Below are 21,284 nucleotides of genomic sequence, written 5' to 3' on the forward strand. Positions count from 1 at the left end.
CTTGGCAGTAAAATGAGACTAATAATTTAAAATGCTTCACATGGGCTTCCCTGGTGGCGCAATGGTTAAGAATCCACCTGCCAATGCAGAGGACACGGGTTCGAGCCCTGGTCCGGGAAGATCCCACATGCCATGGAGCAACTAAGCCCGTGTGCCACAACTACTGAGCCTGTGTGCTGCAACTACAGAAGCCTGCGTGCCTAGAGCCCATGCTCCACAACAAGAGAAGCCACCGCGATGAGAAGCCCATGCACCGCAACGAAGAGCAGCCCCGCTCGCCGCAACTAGAGAAAGCCCGCGTGCAGCAACGAAGACCCAACACAGCCAAATAAATAAATAAATAAATACATAGGAAAAAAAATTTTTAATAAATAAATAAAAATAAAATGCTTCACACACTTGTGATGAATAAATGAGTTAAGGCATGAAAACAATAATATCAGCAAACATTTAATAAGCACTTATTATATGTTAGTATTTAGTTGTTTCAGGCAGATGGGCAAATCCAGTCCCTGTATTCACCTCAGCCAGATGTGGAAGTGGAGATAATGGTTTTTTTAATGTGTTTTCTTCTAGGATTTTTTTTTTTCTTTGCATACATTAGAGTCTGCAATGTAGACATGAATATATATGTTCAACAAAGCTTTATCAGGTGCCTACTTATACTATGCTAAGCACTTTCATCCTCACAAATACTCTGTGAGGCAGGTACTATTATAATCACCCCCATTTTACAGGTGAGGAACTGGGGAAATAAGTTAGGTAACTTGCCCCGAGTCACACATCCAGACAGCTGAGCTCCAGAGCCTGTGTTCCTAGCTACTAGGCTATCCTGTCCCCACTAGCTCCAAGAAGTCCAAGGGTAATAAGAGGAAGTGAGGTAAGAGGTCCACAGCCAACAGATGTAGGAACAGGCTGGGAAATGCGAAGCTTGGTAGGAAGCTCCTGAACAAGGCTCCCTGCCCAGAGTTTATACTTTTACAGCTGACTTTTGGGTGAGTCTGGCAGAATTAGAGGCCAATGGAGATGCGTAGACACCAAACCACCAAAAATGCCCCTTCATCTCCTAATGACAAGCTAGACCCTTAGTGCTCTCTTAAGATACAACCTCACTGTCCCTGACTTCTGGGGCACCCAACCAGGGCACCTGATCAAGTGACTTCAGTGGAAAAAGACCCTGCCCAAAATTAGGAGGATGGGGTTTCTAAAGCATAGCAAGGCACTTTTAGTGGAGCTGCTGAGCCAGAAAGGGTTTTGCCTGCTGACTTCACTTTTTATCTCTGCCTAGGGGTACCCTGAGGCCACCACAGGCTCTGCATCAGCCATTTCTGGAAGGAATTTCCATCAAGAAAAAAATAGGCTCCGCTATTACACAATGCAGAGATGGGCAAACCACCAGCGTGTGGTATTTGTAACTGTAAATGCTTTTTCGGGATTAAACAGTGGCACCAACAAGGGCAGGAGCAGGCTACAATGCTGGATTCCAGACTCCTTGGGGTGGTTTGACATGCCTCCCAACATGAGCACGTGACCCTAAAAGAGCTGTTTTAAGGCTTTTTCCCCCTGCTGGATTCACGTAGAGAGGTTTGAACCCTCACAAAAGAAACTTCTCAGCTGCACATACCACCACCCCATTCTCACCCACCCCCCCACTCCCCTCCTCCATTTCTGGTTTCTTACTTACATAAGCCGACTTGGAGTTCTTGGCTAGTTCATCCCAATTCTCTCCTGACAGGCTTGCAGAACCTTAGAGCTGTACATCAGGAAAAATGGGGCCAAGCTTATTGTGCAGATCACAGCTATGTCCTTCCAAGCAGAGTCTGGACTTGAACCTGCGTCTCCCAGGACTAATCTTCTCTGTCCTCTGCACTACACTGCCCTCTTCTGGCAGTGGAGGGAAATTGCCTTTTAGGTCTGCGTGTAGTTTTCAAGACTCTTGAGGCTCTGACACCTCCTCAGGGCAGACTTTCTCTGCAGAGCGACTCCAGGGATTGGGGCTCTCGGCTGTGTCTGCAAATCTCACTCACTTTCTATTGCACCCCTTCTTACCTCCGGAGCCTGGTTCCTCCCTGGGAAGGGTGGGAGGAAAGTAGACATCTGTGGAAGGAGGTAAGGTGGAGCTGGAGCTGGCCCTAGTTCTTGGCTAGCAGAGCCCCCCTGTTCTTGGCAGGAGAAACCATATTGCACGACGAAAGAACCCAAAGATCTTCTCTGATGTAAAAAGCTGTGAAGTTGCAGGTCTTAAAAGAGATTTACAAAGAGTCCCAAGTTTCCATTTCTCGGGGTTGAGAGTTTCCATTAATTCATCTCATACACTGCAAAGGTCAAAATCCCAAATGCCTTTGAGAGCCAGACAAGGGTCCTAAATGGATGGAGAAGCAGAAGTGAGTTAGTGATGGGAACTGAGAGGATCTAGAGGACACAGACCCACCTAGAGGTGCTCGGACTCAAAATTCTCAGCATGCATTTTGTCGGCCAACAACAGGCGAGCTCATTTCACAGGACTCATATTTTCAACTCCCTGCCTTACAGTCAATTTTGAAGTACTACTTACTGAGCACCTTATTGTGTGAAGGGCACTGTTCTCAGCACCTGAGATGTAGTGACTGTGTTAAGGGTCACACAACCCTATGAAGTAGGTGTTATTAGCATCATCCCCATTTATAATGGGAAACTGATGCATGGAGCCCTTGAGTAGCTTTCCCGATGTCCGACAGATAGACATTGTTATGGCTAGGATCTGAACTCAGAGAGTCTGGCTCCAGAACCCAATTCCTTAACCATCAGTATTATATACACAGTACAAGTATGCAAAGTTGTATCCTTGGACATTATGGGACGCCAGTTATATCACTATGGCAAAAAGAATGTGATTTTTGGTAGACAGAGAACAGTCGTTAGTGACAGACCAGTGTGAGTCTGAATCCTGGCCCTAACGATTACTGTGTGATGTCAGGGCAAATTAATAAAACTTTCTTAGCTGCTGTGAACGATCAGCAAATCAGAGACTGCAGTTCTTACTTTCTGCGATAATCGCTAGGATTAAGTGAGATAAATGTGTTTTACCTAATGCATGACATAAAACACAGATACACAATTATGAGTGACTGTTACTTATGTTAATGACTAAGCATTCAGCATTGGACTGCTCTAAAGGTCAGCGCCTGCCCTTCTGAACTAGCTGGACGTGGGAAGGATAAGGCCTTTAGGACTTTCTAAGCCTCTACTAACAAAAGATTCCTATTAACAAAACCCTTTATCATTACCTAAGTTTTCAGAGGGAGCTAATTTGGGGGAGAGTATACATATTAAAAAAAGTGTTCATGTCACATAACAATACACTCATGAGTCTTTTAAATAGTGGGTTTTCTTCGTACCTTTGAATGGTACAACTGGATTTATCCCTCCTTTCTGAAACACAATACCTAAAAAACTGAAGAAATCATTCCTATGATCCCCAACTTAGACACTAGATGGCGCTAAATTCTCACTTCAAGTGGCACCTCTGGTTCCTACAGGCATCAGCCCCACAGATTTGGGGTTACGCCCCAGCTGAAAGTTCAAGAGTTTGAGTTCCTGGTGCATCCGGGTATGTTCTAAAAGTAAACAGACTTCGGATAAGGTTATACAAGATGTCAGCCCAGCCTGGAGGCTATCGCCAATAACAAATCTAACAAATCACTAGCCCCACCCCAGTAAGAAAGACAATATTTGAGCATCCACTGTATGCCAGACACTGATGGGAGCTAGGACCACAGCCTTGGTTAAGACAGAAGTTATCCTTGACCTCTAGGGATTTGCCCACCCTCTAGTTCTTTTTCCCTCAGACCTCCTGCTGCCCACAAGATGCTCCTAAAGAATCATATAAGACGATAAAGTCAAGGAAAGTTGGAGCTGGAAGAGAACTTGGAGATCATTTTATTTTTATCACACGCCTCACTTTACAGACAGCACTGCAGACAGGGGCCCAGAGAGAGAAGATGAGTTATCCAAAGAAGCACAGGCCAGCAGACCAGAACTAAGACCAGCCTCCTGATCCCAGGTCCTTTTCTGCCCTGCCTCTTGTCCTTAAAACTTCAGCCGGGGGTACTTCCCTGGCGGTCCAGTGGTTACGACTCCGCGCTTCCACTGCAGGGGGCACAGGTTCGATCCCTGGTAGGGGAACTAAGATCCCTCATGCGGGCACGGCCAAAACAAACAAACAAACAAACCAAGACAATACCAGCGCATGAGAAACGTAGACCTATGTTCCTGAGCTTCTAAGAGTGACTCCATGGGACGGTAAGCATCTTAATACCAGGCAGCTACGCCCGATTGATAACACGCATTTCAACAGAACATTATCGGGTATTTATACGCAGATAGAGGCTGAGGTTTCCCCACAGCCCATTGCCCAACATGTATTGCTCCTGGCTGTTCATGACCAATACGCTCAGCACGGCCAAGGGGCCACTCGCTTTCCTGCCCAGAATGCAGTTCGCTGCCTGCAGGAACTCAGCTGCCTTGATCCTTTGCTTGCTTCTGGGCATTTCAGAAATTTGCTTAGGCCTGGGATGGAGCCAAAACAACAAGTGGGAGAGAAGAGAAGGAACTAGGCCCTGTCTCCTTAATAGCGAGTCTGTGACCTTGGGGGAGCAACTTACTCTCTCTGAGACTCAGTCCCCCCTCCCCTGATCTATAAAATAAGGGACATTGGAACCCCTTTTCAGCCTTAGCTCTCTAAGGCCTGCCACATGGCTATTTAGCTTGGCTATCATGAAAAGTAATTAGTTATGTTTAAATATAGCACCTCATGAAGTATAGGGAGATGATCATTTGTTTTCTGATATACACTACTTTAAACAATAAAAGTGTGGGTTTACCACCTCACACCATCAGAATGGCTATCATCAAAAAGACAAGAAACAACAAGTGGCGAGGATGTGGAGAAAAGGGAACACTTTCCACCGTTGGTGGAAATATAAAGTGGTGCGGCCACTATGGAAAACAGTATGGAGGTTCCTCAAAAAAACAAAAATAGAGCTACCAGATGATCCAGCAATTTCACTTCTGGATATTTACCTGAAGAAAACAAAAACACCAATTTGAAAAGATATGTGTACCCCTATGTTCGTTGCAGAATTATTTACAATAACCAAGATATGGAAGCAACCTAAGTAGATGAATGGATAAAGAAGATGTATATATATGTATATATATATACATATACAATGAAATATTACTCAGCCATAAAAAAGAATGAAATCTTGCCATCTGTGGCAAGACAAATGTGGATGGACCTGGAGGGCATTATGCTAAGTGAAATGAGTCAGACAGAGAAAGACAAATATGATCTCATTATATGCGGAATCTAAAAAACAAAACAAACAAACAAAACAAAACAGAAACAGAGTCATAGATACAGGGAACAAACTGGTGGTTGCCAGAGGGACAGGGGATGGAGGGAAGAGATGAAATAGGTAAAGGGGAATAAGAGGTACAAACTTCCAGTTATTAAATAAATAAGTCATGGGGATGTAATGTACAGCATAGGGAATATAATCAATAATATTGTAACAACATTGGACAGTGACAGATGGTTATTAGACTTGTGGTGATCATTTCATAATGTTTAACAATATCAAATCACTGTTGTACACCTGAAACTAATATAATATTTTATGTTAATTATAATTTAATTTTTTAAAGTATGAGTGTTTCCCTATGTATTTCATGCCCCTTTTTAAAAAATTTTCATTACAAAACATTTCTGGGGCTTCCCTGGTGGCGCAGTGGTTAAGAATCTGCCTGCCAATGCAGGGGACACGGGTTCGAGCCCTGGTCTGGGAAGATCCCACATGCCGCGGAGCGGCTGGGCCCGTGAGCCACAACTACTGAGCCTGCGCGTCTGGAGCCTGTGCCCCGCAACAAGAGAGGCCGCGACAGTGAGAGGCCCGCGCACCGCGATGAAGAGTGGCCCCCGCTTGCCACAACTAGAGAAAGCCTCACACAGAAACGAAGACCCAACGCAGCCAAAAATAAATAAATAAATAAATAAAAATTAAAAAAAAAACAAAACATTTCTGACATGCAAAAAGTATCAAGAATACGAAGAGATTGGGAGTTCCCTGGTGGCCTAGTGGTTAGCATTCCAGGCTTTCACTGCCATGGCCCAGGTTCAATCCCTGGTCAGGGAACTGAGATCCTTTAAGCCACATGGCATGATCAAAAAAAGATATATGTATGGGGAGATGGATATATATGTGATAGTAAAATGTTCATTGCAGTATCTCAGTGGTAAATGTATGTGTTCACTGCACAATTCTTCCCATTTTTTGTCTGAATTTTCATAATAAATTGTTGAGAGAAGAAAAAAGATATTAAGAATAATATAATGAATGCCCAGGTAGCCCCCACTTAGCCGAAGAGATCAATCTGAATGTGGATAGTCAGTATCCTAGCCATTCCTTGATCCTTTTACTATAATATATAGTATTACTTTGTACGCTTCCTTCATTTTATATACAAGTTTTCATACTATGTATTTTCTTCTGCAGCTTTTTTTTTTCGCTCAGCATTTAGTTGAGCAATCCATCCACACTGATACACAGGATTCTGGTTTAATTCATTTCTATTATTGTTTTGAGGTCCATTGTATGAACAAGTGACAAAGTAGTTATTGATCACGTTACCAGACTCTTTAGGTGTTTACAATTTTTTTAGTCATAAGCAGTTGCCACTATGCCCATCATTTACATGGTCCCATGTCACCTTGTGTCCATATGAAAGGCAAGATGGTGTACAATTCTGTGTGGTAAGGAACATGGCCTGTGGAGCTTCAGGCACAGCTGGATCCAGGTGCTCATACTATGTCATCAGGAATCTGTCTAGTACCATCTCTTGGCTTTGCTTTCCTCTATGCTGGCTTCATTCTCAGTGGTCTCTCCACATAGGGTGGCCCGTAGCAGCTCTGGGCTTATATCCTTCCAGTGGACAGAGGGCACTCCTTTCTAGAAAGTTCCAGCAGCAATGGATAAGATTGGGATATGTGTTCATCTTGAACAAATCAGACCGGGAGAATGGGATTTCTCACTGGCCAATCCTGGGTCATGTGCTTATCCCAGTCAGTCTCATCAAAGCCCAGTGGACTGAGAATGGGGAAGGGGTGATGTTCTGAAGAAAAACAGAGGAGTTCTTGCCAAACAAGGGAGGACTGATGCTGGGCAGGCAAAAACAGAGGTCCAGGACCTCATCAGTCCCTCCTGTATGCACCCCTTTACCGCTACACACGTCACACTACATGTGCCATTTCCATATCTGTGTCCCTTTTTCAGCTGGGAATCTCGCAAGGAAAGGAGGGACCCTTTCCCTGTGGACCCAGCCAGAGAGGCGAGAGGAAGAACATTTCCACCACACCTCACCCTCTTTTTTCATCTCAGAGTCATTGACCAGTAAGATGGAGACCCCAAAATGTGTCATCCAGTTCAAAAATCCTACGCACTCAAACAGATGCTGTTTATTGAGCACCTACTATGTGCCACATTTTTTTTAATATGTGACAGAGGCAAGATTTATCAAATAAGAATGTGTCCAGCCTTCTGTAAATATACTAAGAACAATTGTACATTTTAATAGGGTAGATTTTGTAGTATGTGAATTATTGCTCAATAAAGCTGTTTTGTTTTTTTTGTTTGTTTGTTTTAAGGAATGCCAGTTCTTATATGGTATGATTCCATCTATATAAAAATCAAAAACGGGCTAAAGTAATCTATGGTGAAGGCAGTCAGAAGAGTGGTTACTTTGGGAGCTTATTGACTATGGGGCATAGGAAACTTCTTGGGTACTGAAAATGTATATCTTGATCTGGTGGTTAGCACATGGTGTGTCATGTGTAGAAATTCATTCAGCTGTGTACTTCAGATGCGTATGCCTTAGAGCACCCATGTTATACTTCAATAAAAAGTAAATCCAAGAAGTACGAGGTATTCTTTTTATAAATTTATTTATTTATTATGTTTGGCTCTGTTGGATCTTCGTTGCTGCGCGCGGGCTTTCTCTAGTTGCTGCGAGCGGGGGCTACTCTTCGTTGTGGTGCGCAGGCTTCTCATTGCAGCGGCTTCTCTTGTTGTGGAGCACGGGCTCTAGGCGCACGGGCTTCAGTAATTGTGGCGTGTGGGCTCAGTAGTTGTGGCTCACGGGCTCTAGAGCGCAGGCTCAGTAGTTGTGGCACATGGGCTTAGTTGCTCCACAGCATGTGTGATCTTCACGGACCGGGGATCGAACCCGTGTCCCCTGCATTGGCGGGCAGATTCTTAAACACTGTGCCACCAGGAGAGTCCCAGGACTAGGTAGTTTTAAGTGAAGAAAATAAATCAGTTATAGAGTAATTCAGAGCACAGGTTTTTAACTGGGATTTTCTTCTGAAGCCAAAGGGGAGACACTGAAGGATTTACTGGGGAAAGGACACAGGCTAACTTTTGAGAAAGTCTCTTTCTCAGAGCTTTCGAGAAAGATCACACCAGTTACCCATGGAGGATTCCCTGAATGGGAACCAGGCTAGGGACAGGGGAAGCCAAATAGGGGCTGTTCGTATCCTTCAAGACACGGACTGCAGTTTGTACATTTAGCTCTGTTTCTTTCCACATTTACTGCTGGTCTCCTCCCACCTGGACCACGAGCATCATGAAGGCAGGAACCATATCTGTCTTGTTCCTTGTCATCTCCTCCTTGTCCAGCAAAGAGCGGTACTCTCCAAGTATTGTTGAATGCATATTGAGTGCACAAACCACGTTTCTGTGTTAACAGGCAGGGGGTGCAGTCACGGGTTGCTGCTGGAATTCAGGCACCATCTGGTGATGGAGTGAAGGCTGGGAGGAGTGGGATGGGGATGGCTGTGTCTGGGCTTCAACCCGAGTGGACGTGGAGGGACAGGAAAAGAGAGAGGTGGGGAGACATGGGTGACTCCTGAGCTTCTGGTTCAAGCAATGAGGGAGCAGTGGTTCCACTGACTCCAGGGGAAAGTGATGACTTCAGTTTCGAACCCTGTGAGATGTTAGGCAGTGGGGGCAGGGTGTCCAGATGTTACTGGAAAAACAGATCAGTAGCTCAGAATCATGTTTTGAGGAAGACACAGGGTGATTGCAAAATATTTAACCCCTGGTAAAGCATGGGTGCCCACCCATGAGTACTAATGCTTCCATGAGGGTGAAGCACGATCCTGGAGACCCCACTACACCAAGGTTTTAGCCTATTAGTTGTTGGACTGTAAGGAGGTTAGTGGTCCCGAGGGAGGGCACTCAGGGGGCTCAGGGCTGCAGCTATTTACCAAGCAGCACAGAAGTATTTCAATCTTTTACCCTCTGGTGTGGCTGCACATGAATGAGCACTGGAGCTCTTACTATGTGCCAGGTGCTGTGTCAGGCTAAAGCCTCTCCACCCATGGCCTCATTCAACCCTCACAATCATCCTGTGAGGTGTCATCATCACCATCATCACCATCATCACTATTCTAAGTGACATGGGATGTGGCGGAGCAGTCTCCTTACCAGCGTGCTGCCAGTCTGGCTTGGGGAATTTCACCGCAGCCTATTATCCTGGTGCTGGACCATCTGCAGTTTAATCAATACCTTCAATTACTTGTGCCTATCGCCTGTGCAAAGGGCGGGGCAAACTCATGTTTCCTGAGGGTTCCCATTACTCATGGACACATTCCAAGAGACTTCCCATAGGCCTCTGCAAACCTATTCTAACCACCCCAGCCCAAGCCTGGCAGAACTGGCCACTCCCTATTCTGTACCCCATTACACCTGGCTAGAGCACCTGTAATTCCTTATGACATCTACCAGCTTACATGACTGTCATTCCCACTTGGCTACAGCTCCTTTAAGGATAAGGATCCTGTCGAGTGCATCTTGAATTCACTGATACCTAGCAAAATGTCTGGCTATGGGCTCAATAAATGTCCACTGAATGAATGAGTGAGCAGACACGAGCAAGACTGAATTGTGACTGTTATTTGGGGTGAGATCTATCTCATAATGCATTCCTTTTATTTTCACCACTTGAATTTATATCTAACTACTTCTCTGACCCTTGTAGATGTTTTCAACTATTAATATTAAATGAGAATATATTAAACTACTCCACAGTCTGAGGTTAGACTGCAGAAATGATGGTAAAAGAGCAAGAATATGCCTGATGCAACCAACCAAGCTGACAAGGAACAAGAACTTAATTGGCTCCACACATGGGAGTTTATGCTGTTCAGCACCTTCCCCCAAAGAGGGCAAAACAAGCTATTAAAACATAAACTCTGACCTCAAAATAAAAATACAGATGATTTCTAACACCTATAAAGGGCCCATCCTGATTGCAAACTGCTTTGGGAGAAAGAGTTGTGAAGCCTTAAGGATCTGCCTCCCTCCAGGACGCCGAATGACGTGCAGAGAAGTTCAAAGATGAGGGACCCTCCAGCCAGAAAGGAGGCTTAAAGCTCCATATGCACTCAGGTCTTGGCCTCCCTCTACTCCCTGAGTGGAAGAGAAAAGAGCTCCTGTAGCCTCTGGCTCTGAAACAATGGACGGCAGGTGCTGCACAGGTCAGTGTGACCCTGTACTTGTGCTGCTGGAAGCTGGAGGATGCTGCCACAGTTAAGAGCAGGGGCTGGGTTCAAACCTCAGTCCTGCCACTTCCTAGCTAATGATCATACATGATGCTTCTCAGCCTGCTTCCCCTCTGTAAAACAGGGAATGATACTGCCTACCTCCAGGGAGTATTAGGAGGAATAAACAGAGGCCTATGAAGTGCTAAGCACCATGCCTGGCATACAGGTACTCGATTCAGTAAACAGTATCCCTTATTAAGTGGCAGGTGGATGGCAACCTGGGAAGTAAAGGAAACATGCCCAGGTTTACATGGGGGCCAAAGGTCACCAAGATATTCCAAGACAGTGGTCCTTAAACCTGGCTGTGCATTAGAATCAGCTAGGGAGCCTTTAAAATGCTAGTGCCAGCCCTCTGTACACCCACTGAATCTGAATCCATGGGGATGGGCCCCAGGCATTTCTAAAAGCTCCTAGAAGATTCTAATAGGTAGCCAGGGTTGAGACCCTCTGCTATAGCTAAGATTTGGAGTCAAGCAATGACCTCTAAACAAACCTGCTAATAATCAATCAAAACTATGTCCCCAGGCCTAAGAGGGAGGCCATCTTGGTTTTAGAATTGAAAAAAAAGTCTTAAAATTGAAAACTTCCCCATCTTTCTAATCCTGAATACTGCATGTTAATAACATACATCGTTAAAAGTTACTAAATTCTCAGAAAGCAACCACTCTGGAAAAGTCATAACAAAGCTCAAGTGTTTATTAAGAATTAAAAATACTGTAAATAAGCCATACAGTTCATTTCACAGTAAACTAAACAAACCTTTTTTTTCCGTTTTCTTTTCCTTTTTTTTTTTTTTTTTTCTTTTTTAAAGGGCAAGACAGCCATTAAAGGACAGTACAGCTCAAAGGAGAAGGGAAACAGCAAACAGCTACAGAAAATGCACGTGTTCCTCACTGATGGATGGGGTCTGCTGACAGCAAACCTCTTCAGGGACATCGTGGTAAAATAAAGATGTGGCCTCCATTCCCCAGGGAGGCAGCCCATGCCTTTATGAGCAGCTCTCATAATACATTTCTTTAAAGAATCCAAGGATTCCCTTTTCAGGGATTCTAAACCCTTATTCTAAACACATTATTTGGGGACCCTACCAAGAGGCGACATAGGTCGGCCACAGGGGACTCTGGGGGGGTTGTGCCTTCACATTCTGAACCGTCTGGATTCTTTTGCATAGTTATCATTGAGATGGAGAAATGGTTCAGGAATGAAAAAGACACGTACCCCAGAGAACCAAGCAACTGACTCTTTTCAACTAAAGATGGAGGGGCTTGTCCCCCTCCCAATTCAGAGCTGACATTTATGAGCTGTAACCAGTTTAAAGTGGAAGACAAGAAGTGAGTGACAGCTCATTAAAACCTCGGCCAGAAGTACTAAAAAAAAAAAAAAAAAAAAAGTGAAATGAATTTTCCGTAAAGACAATTAGAAAAAAAAGTACCTCCTCCCCCCACTTTTTTTTTTTTAACGTGAAATCTGCCAGCCAGGCAGGGTTTCTGAGGTTAATCTGCTTCTGTTTATCCTCGGTTGCAGCCACTACGGTTCTTCCCTGACACTAGGGAGAAACATCCCTTCCAGAAGGCACCTCTGATGCACAGGGGCCGGGCCTTCTGGAAACCCACCCAAAGCAGCAGCAGAAGGCCTGCGCAACCGATAGCGCGTGGTAACCATCGTAAATAAATTAACCGGGCACAAAGACACAGAAGGCCCCAGTGGTCCCGGTGGTGTGGCCGGCTCTTCGGGAGGGACCAGGCCCTGGGGGGAGGGGCGCGGGGGCGAACCACACATTTTTTGGTCATGAGAAACTGGACTCGCCATCCGCGCCCTGCACACGCAATCCATTTAGACTTTCTCGTGAATCTTCTCCACTTTCACAAACAACCTATCCAGGTCATTCCTCAGGTCCTCTAGCAAACTTCTGGCTGACTCCAAGTTGTTCTCGTTGGTCTCAATCTTCACTGAGTACGCGACCAAACTGTCCACGGCAGTCCTGAGCATTTTCAAGTCCGCCTCCACCTGGCCCACGGAGGCTCTGAGGTTGTCCAGAGAGGAGAGTCTGTCCAGCAGGTCCTGGGGGGGCGCGGCGGCGTCGCGGCTGAGCAGCGTGCGGACCTGCTCCTGCACCTTCTGCAGCGCCTCCACGGCGCCGGGAAGCTCGGCCACGCGACGCTTCAGTTCGTCCACGTCTCCGACCAGGGAGAGCTGGGCCTCACCGAGGCCGCGCACCCTGCCCGCCAGGCCGCCGGCATCCGCGTCAACGTCTGCGTCGGGGGCGGGGCCCAGGCCGGCCACGCGCTCCTGCAGGTCCGCCAGGTGCCGCGCCTGCTCCTCGCTCTGCGCGCGCAGGGCCTCCAGCGTCTCGCGGTGGTGCTCCCAGGCCGCCCGCGCCGCCTGCACCCCATCTTCCACGCTCTGCAGCCGCGAGTCCAAGCCCTGGCTCTCCTTCTGGAGCGTTTCGAAGGCCTCGGAGGGTCTGAAGACCCCGTCTTCTTCCGGCCTGAGGGCTGCGGCCTTCAGCTGGCCGAGCTCCTCCTCGAGTCCCCGGATCTCCTCGGGGAGGCGGGCGGCCGACTCCTCCGCCCGGAGGACCTTCTCCATGAGCGCCTGCAGGGTGTGGTGCTCCGAATCGGCCGCCTCCTTGAACCTCTGCTGCTCCTGTTTGAGGCTCACCAGCTCTTTGACCTCCGTGTAGACATCAGACTCCACGGTCTGGACTGTGCTTCGCAGGGCCTCAATGTCCTTCTCTTTGGACTTCACCGAGGTTTGTATTTCCTTCACCGCTTCCTTCAAGGCTTTCAAATCCTGCTTGTATCCCTCCGAGTCTTCCAGAGAGGCGACCTTGGCCTTCACGTCGTTTATTTCCTTCTGGCTCCTCTTCTGGACCTCGGTGAAGATGGCGATGTTGTCGTTGATGGACTTGGTGAGCTCAGTCAGCCTTTCCTCCACCGTGTTCTCCAGGGACGTGAAGTCCCGCTCCCGGGCGTCCTTGACCACGTGGATCCCATCCGAGAGGTCTTTGAGGATCTCATTCTGGAGTTTTTGTAGAACTTCACTGATGCGGTTGATCTCGCTCTCCCCTTGCTTCACGGCTTTCTCTGTGAGATCTTGTTTATGTTGGGAGCTTCTCACGAAGGACTCAAAAGTCCCGAACGTGGCTTGCAGAGACTGCACCTGTAACCAAAATCCAGATGTTAACCACGGAGAAGAGCTGATGGGTTTTATGCGATTCAGCCGTATTTCTTTTCGTTTGCCCAGCTTACAGGTCCCTCCTCCTCCAGAACAGTACCATCATTTTTCCTTTAGGGAACCATCCTTGCACACAGCCCATGTGGTTTGGGGGACCAACCCCAAGGCCGGCTCCAAGTGCTCCAGGCCTGACCAATCAATGCTTTCCCTCCACCCACTTCCCCACCTGCTCCTGGAACCACAGTGATTAGCCCGCGGATGGGCATGTGGCCTAAAGCAGACCAACAAATCGATTCCAAAACTTCTCTTAAAACTATTGGGAAAGGAAACCTCTTTCTACTGGGATTGCTAGCTATAGGATGAGGGAAGCCTGGAACAGCTCAGACCAGCACATGACCAACGCCTGCCTACAAATCCAGCCATCACAGAGGGAAGCAGAACTAAGAGATGGCAAGGTCAAGTTCTGAAGACACAATTTAAATCCCTGGATACAGCTATACTGAAGGAACCTACTCTGGAACTTTTTTGTTTGAGCCAATAAATTCTTTCCCTTCCTCCATCTCTGTTTACGCCAGTTTAAGCTGAATTTTTAGCTCTTGCAACTGAAAGAGTCTCAAGTTTTCACAGAAACAAAGCTGAGGCACATGGGTGACACTGGGCAGGGAGGCAAGAGACAAGGTTCGGGTCTCTGCTCACCGCTTGTAGCTGTGTGGCCCTGAACAAATCACTGTCCTCACCTGAAAATGTGATCAGTGGACCAGTGACCCTTAGCATTTTCTGGCTTTGTGAACACATTATGATCCTGTTTGCCACTACACCTTTATTCTAAATAAATTCTACCCTAAACAGGGTCTGACCTGGGATCCACCCCCAGGAGCAGGTTTAATGTACTGAGAGGCTGAGTATGATTATTAATGGCCTGGGCTTCATCCTGATGTGGCACATGGTACCACCTAAAACGCTTTCTTGCCAAAAAAAAAAAAAGAGAGAGAAGAAAAAAGAATCCAAATCTGTCAAGTTTCTAGCTCTAACCACCAATTCACAGAAAACATACAAGAGTGAAACGTGCCATGAGGATACAGTCAAATCCACAATGTAGAAAATTCTGCAGGACAAATAATCAGGATCTTCAACAAAGAAATGGCATATTTAAAGGGGGAAATATAAGAAACTATTAGAGATTAAAAGAAACTTAAGAGATTTCTCAATTAAATGTAACGTGTGGACTTATATGGATCCTGCTTCAAACAAACCAACTGTAAAAGAGACATATTTTTGAGAAAGTCAGGGAAATCTGATTTTGGACTGGGTATTAGGTGATAATCAAGAATTACTGTTAACCTTGTTAGGTGTAATATACTGTGTTTTGTCAAAAGAAGCAAAGAAGAAGAAAAGGAAAGAACGGAAAGGAACTCTTTATTTGTTAGAAATAAATCCCAGAATACTTTGGGTCAACTAATGTGTCAGTCAAAATTAAAATTAGATCACTATCCACGGGGTCTGCCAGGGCCACAGGGGCCCTTCAGAGGGTCTAGAATTGAACTGACAATATTTTCTGAAGCCCTGCACCCACCTGTGCCCACTGAATCTTCCAGGGAAGGACAGGCCAGCTTCTCTGCCCATGCTTAAGCCATTCAGCAGACCTGGGCCATTTCCCAATACCGAGAGCATCAGAGCATCTGAGAACAAGACAACCAACACGTGTGCACCCAACACGGTGGTGGAGTAGAGTGCTTCAGACCCATACTGCTCCACCTCCAGCCCAAAAAGAGCACAACAAAACGGGCGGAGGAAGGGCTGGTGAGGGGATGAAATTAAAATAGCAAAAAATTGATAATTATTGAAAATAGTATTCCCTATATTGATCTCTTCTTTTGTTTATGCTTGAACATTTCCATGATGGACAGCTAAAAAAATAAAATAGCATGGGTTCTGGAACCAGACTGCCCATGTTCAAATCCTAGCTTGGACACTTCCTAGCTGTGTGATCTTGGGCAAGTTATTTAGCATATCTGTGCCTTGGTTTCCTCACCCACAGGATGGAAACAAAGATAGTACTGTACCTAAGTCATAGGCTTGTCTTGTGAGGATGAAGTGAGCTTAATCCACTTTACATATTAATATGTAAAGTGCTTAAATTGTGCCTAACACATAATGATCAATAAACAGTAACTGTCACCTTCATTATCATTTAATCTTTCTTCTGGAGTAGCTCAGAAGTCTGGAGATTCCTAGCCCACCCTTGGCCCAATGCCAAAGGGCAAATGCTATAGGTGAACAGGACCCCGGGCTCTAGTTCCAGCACCACCAATAACCAGCTCTGTGAGCACAAGTAAGTCACACTCATATTCCAAGTCCCAAGTTCGTCATCTATTAACAAATAGGTTTCTAAAGTCCTTTCTGGCTTCCACCGGTCTATGATGTTAAGACAGATTAGAATAAGATTCTCAAGGACTCCAGAATACTAGACGATTTCCCTGCTTAACCAAATATAACCTAGAGCTCACCTCTGAAATTAGGTTATTCAATCACAGAACCTGCCTGTTCTGAGCACAGCATTCAAAACAAAGGTGTGAACAGGTAGGCACACTACCTGCAACATGGCAGACGTTCATCACTGTTTTCTGAATGAATCAAAGAATGAACGCATTTACAGAGAAAGGCCTGATGAAGACAGAGCTGGTCTATTTCCCCCGACCCCTGACTGTCACTCCTAACCTGGGCTGGCTCTTTACAAATGGCTAGGAAGGAGACTAGATCAGAAATTATGGATGAAACCAAACAAATCAACCCGTGACACTGAAAAGAGTACAAAAAGTGTCTCCCTATGATGGTGTTGTGAGCTGTTCACCTTCACATGCAAAGACCTCATTATAATCAATACGCAGGGGACTTCCCTGGTGGCGCAGTGGATAAGACTCCACGCTCCCAATGCAGGGGGCCCAGGTTCGATCCCTGGCCGGGGAACTAGATCCCACATGCAGGCCACAACTGAGGAGCCCACCTGCCGCAACTAACACCCAGCGCAACCAAATAAATATTAAAAAAAATAATAATAATCAATATGCAGTGGATACATGTTTCCCCAACATATGGGGGATACCCACTAAGTGGTGGACAAGATGCCAGAGCAAAGTAACGCTAAGACAGGTTCCCTGTCATCAAGGGGCTCACAGCAGGGGGTAGGAGAAGAGAATAGTGGTGGCTCACATTCAACAGGACACTTGATGTATACCAATGACTATGCAAAGCACTTCAGAGGCATCATCCCAATCCACCCTGATAATAATCTCATGAGTTGGTAGCTCCTATTAATCCCCATTTTACAAAGCAGGAGCCTGGGAAGTGGTAGAACTGAGCATCAAAATCCAAGAATGTCTGACTTTAGAACCTGCGCTCTTAGCCTCCAGTGATACGCTCAGAAGGAAGCATGTTCAAAGTGCACTGAGTGCCTGGAGGAGATGCTGCCTCAGCCTCAAGCCTTGACTCTTAGCCCAGAGTCAAGATGAGAAAACAAAGAAATACGACCAGAGAACTCACTCATCCACAAATAGCTTTTAGTCTCATTAAACTGTCCCCATCAGGCCTAAGCCTACTCCTATACTCTACGCCACCCTGGATCTGCCAGAGCAACCCAGGCCCTTCAGAGGGCCTAGAGCTGAACTACCAACATTTTCTGAAGCCCTGCACCCACGTGTGCCTGCTGAATCTTCAGGGTAAGAACAGACCAGCCTCTTGGCCCATTCAGCAGACCTGGGCCGTGTCCCAATACCGAGAGCATCTGAGAACAAGAGAGACCAGGTGGGCACGCAAAAGGGCAGTGGAGTAGCGTGCTTCAGAGTCACACTGCTCTGACTCCAGCCCCGCCTCCACCGCTGAGGGTCTGCACGTCCCTGAACGAGAAACACAACCACTCCAGGCTCAGCTGGCCCATCTATGAAATGGTGCTAACGCCTCAGACGGTGGCTGGGAATGCCTGGCCCACAGTGAAGACTATGAACAAAATAATACCGTAAGAATATGTCCCTGCGAAGAAGCAAACCCCAGCCCCCACCAAACCTCACAGAGAGGGCAGTGAGAGGCTCAAACTTAGGTTGTCAGAGGGCCCATCCATCACTACTCACTCCTCAATGCAGAATAACATTTCCTGGCCACCCCGGAGGTGCAGAGGGAAGTGGCCACACACTGTGGAAGATCCTGTGTGCCAAATGCCCCCGTTCTGGGCATGTTCTGAGTTCCAAGTCAATGAAATAAGCATCAATTGAACACCTACTAGGTAGCAGGCAAGGCATGGGAAAGATAGCATGATAAACAGGCGACTGGTTAAGAGTGTTCTAGGAGTTCACTGCAGTTTGAGTCCTAGCCCTGCCACTTGCCAGGTGTGTAACCACGCAGAGTTCCTTAGCTTCCTTGTGTTCACTTTCCTCATCTGGGAAAGGGGGATCATAACAGTCCTTACCTGTTGGGCTTGTGACAGTCAAAAGAGATGAGTGCACAGTAAATATGAAGGATTAAATATTAGCTTGATTATACCACTAAATTAAAAGAAAGGTCATGATTTCAATGGTTTACAGCCAGGTGGACTCTTAAAAATCTGGACAGAGCCCTCCCCTTAACGTGGACATGGGAAAACTGAGTCCCCAAAAGGAAAGGAATCTGTACAAAGCTGTGATGGAGGAGGGGTGGGAACCCAAAAGGAGAATAAGGGAGGGGCAGGGAGGAAGCAGAGAGAGAATCAAGTTCAATTTCTTCCACCTCAGTTCAAGACCTCCACCATCTTGGCCTCGACCTCCGCCTCCCCCCTCACAGCTTCCTATGTTACTTCCTCCCCCCTCACAGCTTCCTATGTTACTTCCTCCCCCCTCACAGCTTCCTATGTTACTCTGCTACAGGCAGGGTAGCCACGTGCTGTCCCCCAAACAAACCTGTCTGTTCTTCACTCCTTCTCTCAACAGTTATCCATTACCATCTAGATCTAGACTGGCACTACCCTGGCCACCAGGATACAGGACTGGGCAAACTCCACCCTCTCTCTCTTCTGAACTCGCACAGCAGTCACCCTCAGCTGAAACCCACCTGTGTGCTGCTTCACAAATAGGATTTGTCTTTTGCACCTTCGCACCCTCCACAGGGCCTACGAGGAGCCATATGACCATCAGACTTCACCAAATATTATGATTGATTGGTAAGTGGGTGGATCGAAGAGAGGAAACTGAGAGGCTAGTGATTATACTCCAGCAGTATGTCTATTTTTTAAGAATGATTTGACATTCAGGATAGGCAAAGCAGCACTGCCTACTTAATTCCCTTCGAGAAGTCACCTCCCTTGGCCTGCAGCATGGAGTGAGATGACTCACTCCAGCTGCTCTGCCAGTCTTAGGAGGAAATTCCTAGTCCTGCATATTCCACACAAGTCGATAGAAACTTGGCAGGGCAGGCAGCATGCTGGGAAAAGAAGGCAGCAGTTCCGGGCTCAGAAGTGGTGGCGGGATTTTTTGTTTCGATCATGCAACCAACTTTCATTGAGCAATGACATTAGGGGAGGACGCAGGAATGAGGCTGAGGGAGCTGCACTTGGTGTAGGAAAAAAACAGAAAGGGTTGAACCTGAGCAACTTCGTGTTGAAAGGGAGGTCCATCCATACCTGAAATAGGCCCCTGTGGACCCTGCACTCCGCAGTGGCCTAGACACTGTCATGCAGTCTGCCACTCAAGAGCTGGGGTCTTTATCAATTCACTTAATCTCTAAACCTCAACTTTCTGATCTGGAAAATGGAGTCAAAACTGCCAGTCCTCCCTCCCAGGGTTGCTATGAGAATTAGATAATAAGTGAGTAAGCCCTCTAAACACCATATAAATGTGGTATTATTCACCGGTATGACCTAGTATTTCTGGCCTTTCCTTTCCTCTAAAGCTGAAATATGCTACTTCCAAGGCCCACACAGGTACACTGGTCCAATAAAGGGCAAGGAGCCTAAAGAGATGAGCTATTTCATTAGAACTACACACACGAGTAAGACTACTAGCTTTTCTCTCCCCAGGCTCCAGGTCTACTAAAATCTGGCTCAGATGTCTCCCACTGGGAGAGCAGAGGTGCGGCCTTGCCCGAGGCTCCCAGAGATGCGCTGGCTTCCCTTCCAACCTCCTCTTCAGACAACTCTGCCCATTCAGCGGTTCCTAATCCAAAAAGAATGGGCTTCCCAGAGCCTGCCGGCTTCCTTACAGGTCACCGCTAATGTCCTGTGACAGGCCCTTGGCCCACCCTCCCGGGCCGGCCAGACCATCCTCGAAGCGGTCCATCCCTCGGGGCCGATTCCTCCGCGGCCATTAACAAAGAGGGTCTGGGGACTGCTTCGGAACTAGGGGGCCGGGGCGGGGGCACCCCGGGCCGCTGGCGGAGGACACCGGGCCTAGGCCGGCGAGGGGCCCGGCCGGGAGGGCACGAGGGGGCCCGGCCGTGGGTGCGTGGGCAAGCCGCCGGGCGCACAGGGTCTGCGGGGCCGGGGTACCCACCTTCTGCTCGACGCCCTGCAAGCCCTGACCCAGCTCCTCCCTCTGCCGGGAGAAGTCCTGGTGGCTTCGCCGGACCTGCTGGACCTCCTCCAGGACGTGGTGGACACACCAGCCCGAGAAGGCGGCCGCCGCCACCAGGGCGAGGTAGAAGAGAAAGTTGAGCACCCGGCCGAGCCTGCGCGAGCAGGACGCGGAGGACGAGGCGGCGGCGGCGGCGGCAGCGGCGGAGGACTTGCCGCCGCGGTGGCCGCCCTTGCCGTGCGCCTGGTTCTGCGGATGCTGCGGCGGGTGCTGCTGCGGATGCGGCGCGGGCGGCGGCGGCGGGTGCTGCTGCGGCGCCGGCGGCGGCTTCTTCGCCACGTCATCCGCGCCGCCCGACGGGTGGGCGCCCTTCTCCGAGGGGCTCGCGGCGCCGTGGCCGCCCTTGGAGCCCCTTTGTTTGGCCGAGGGCATGGCGGGCGCGGCGGCGAGTGAAGCCGCGGACTGCGAGGCGAGCGAGCGGGGCGCGCGGCCCAGGAAACTTCCTCGGGCTCCCCCGGGGCTGGGCGAGCGGCACGCGGGCGCTGCTGGCGTCGGAGCGGCCGTGAGAGAGAAAGCGAGCGGGCGGGCGAGGAAGGAGGCCGGACGAGCGAGGAAGGAGGAGGGGGCCTGGCTCCGCCGCCGCCGCCGCCGCGGCGCCGACCCCGCCTCCCGGGAAGGGAGGCCGGCAGAGCAGAGCCGGGAGCGCCTGCCACGCACGCTGGGGCCGGCGGGCGGCCCCTCCCCCTGCCGCCACGACCCCAAAGAGGGAGGGCCGAGCGGGGGGGCGGCTCCGCAGGGTCTAGGGGGCTGGACCAAGTCGGGGGGAGGGGGGCGGTCGAGGGAAAGGTGGCGGCCCAGCGGGGTGTACGGGAGCCGGGGTGGGATGGAGGTGGCCAAAGGGAGAGGGACGGCCCAGCAGAGTCCGGGGGTCG

General features: G+C 48.3%; 1 protein-coding gene across 1 annotated transcript; it reads right to left on the reverse strand.

Annotated features, from left to right (window-relative positions):
- Positions 1–11,326: 11,326 nt before the first annotated feature.
- CKAP4 (cytoskeleton associated protein 4) lies at positions 11,327–20,785 on the reverse strand. The gene is made up of 2 exons (XM_059936813.1): positions 20,332–20,785; positions 11,327–13,804 (listed from the first exon to the last, which is right to left on the reverse strand). Exons 1-2 carry the CDS (start codon positions 20,782–20,784, stop codon positions 12,476–12,478), a joined length of 1,782 nt encoding a protein of 593 aa, XP_059792796.1. The 5' UTR covers position 20,785; the 3' UTR covers positions 11,327–12,475.
- Between the last annotated feature and the right edge of the window lie 499 nt (positions 20,786–21,284).

This window comes from Balaenoptera ricei, chromosome 10 (assembly GCF_028023285.1).
Source record: "Balaenoptera ricei isolate mBalRic1 chromosome 10, mBalRic1.hap2, whole genome shotgun sequence".
NCBI classification, from domain to species: Eukaryota; Metazoa; Chordata; class Mammalia; order Artiodactyla; family Balaenopteridae; genus Balaenoptera; species Balaenoptera ricei.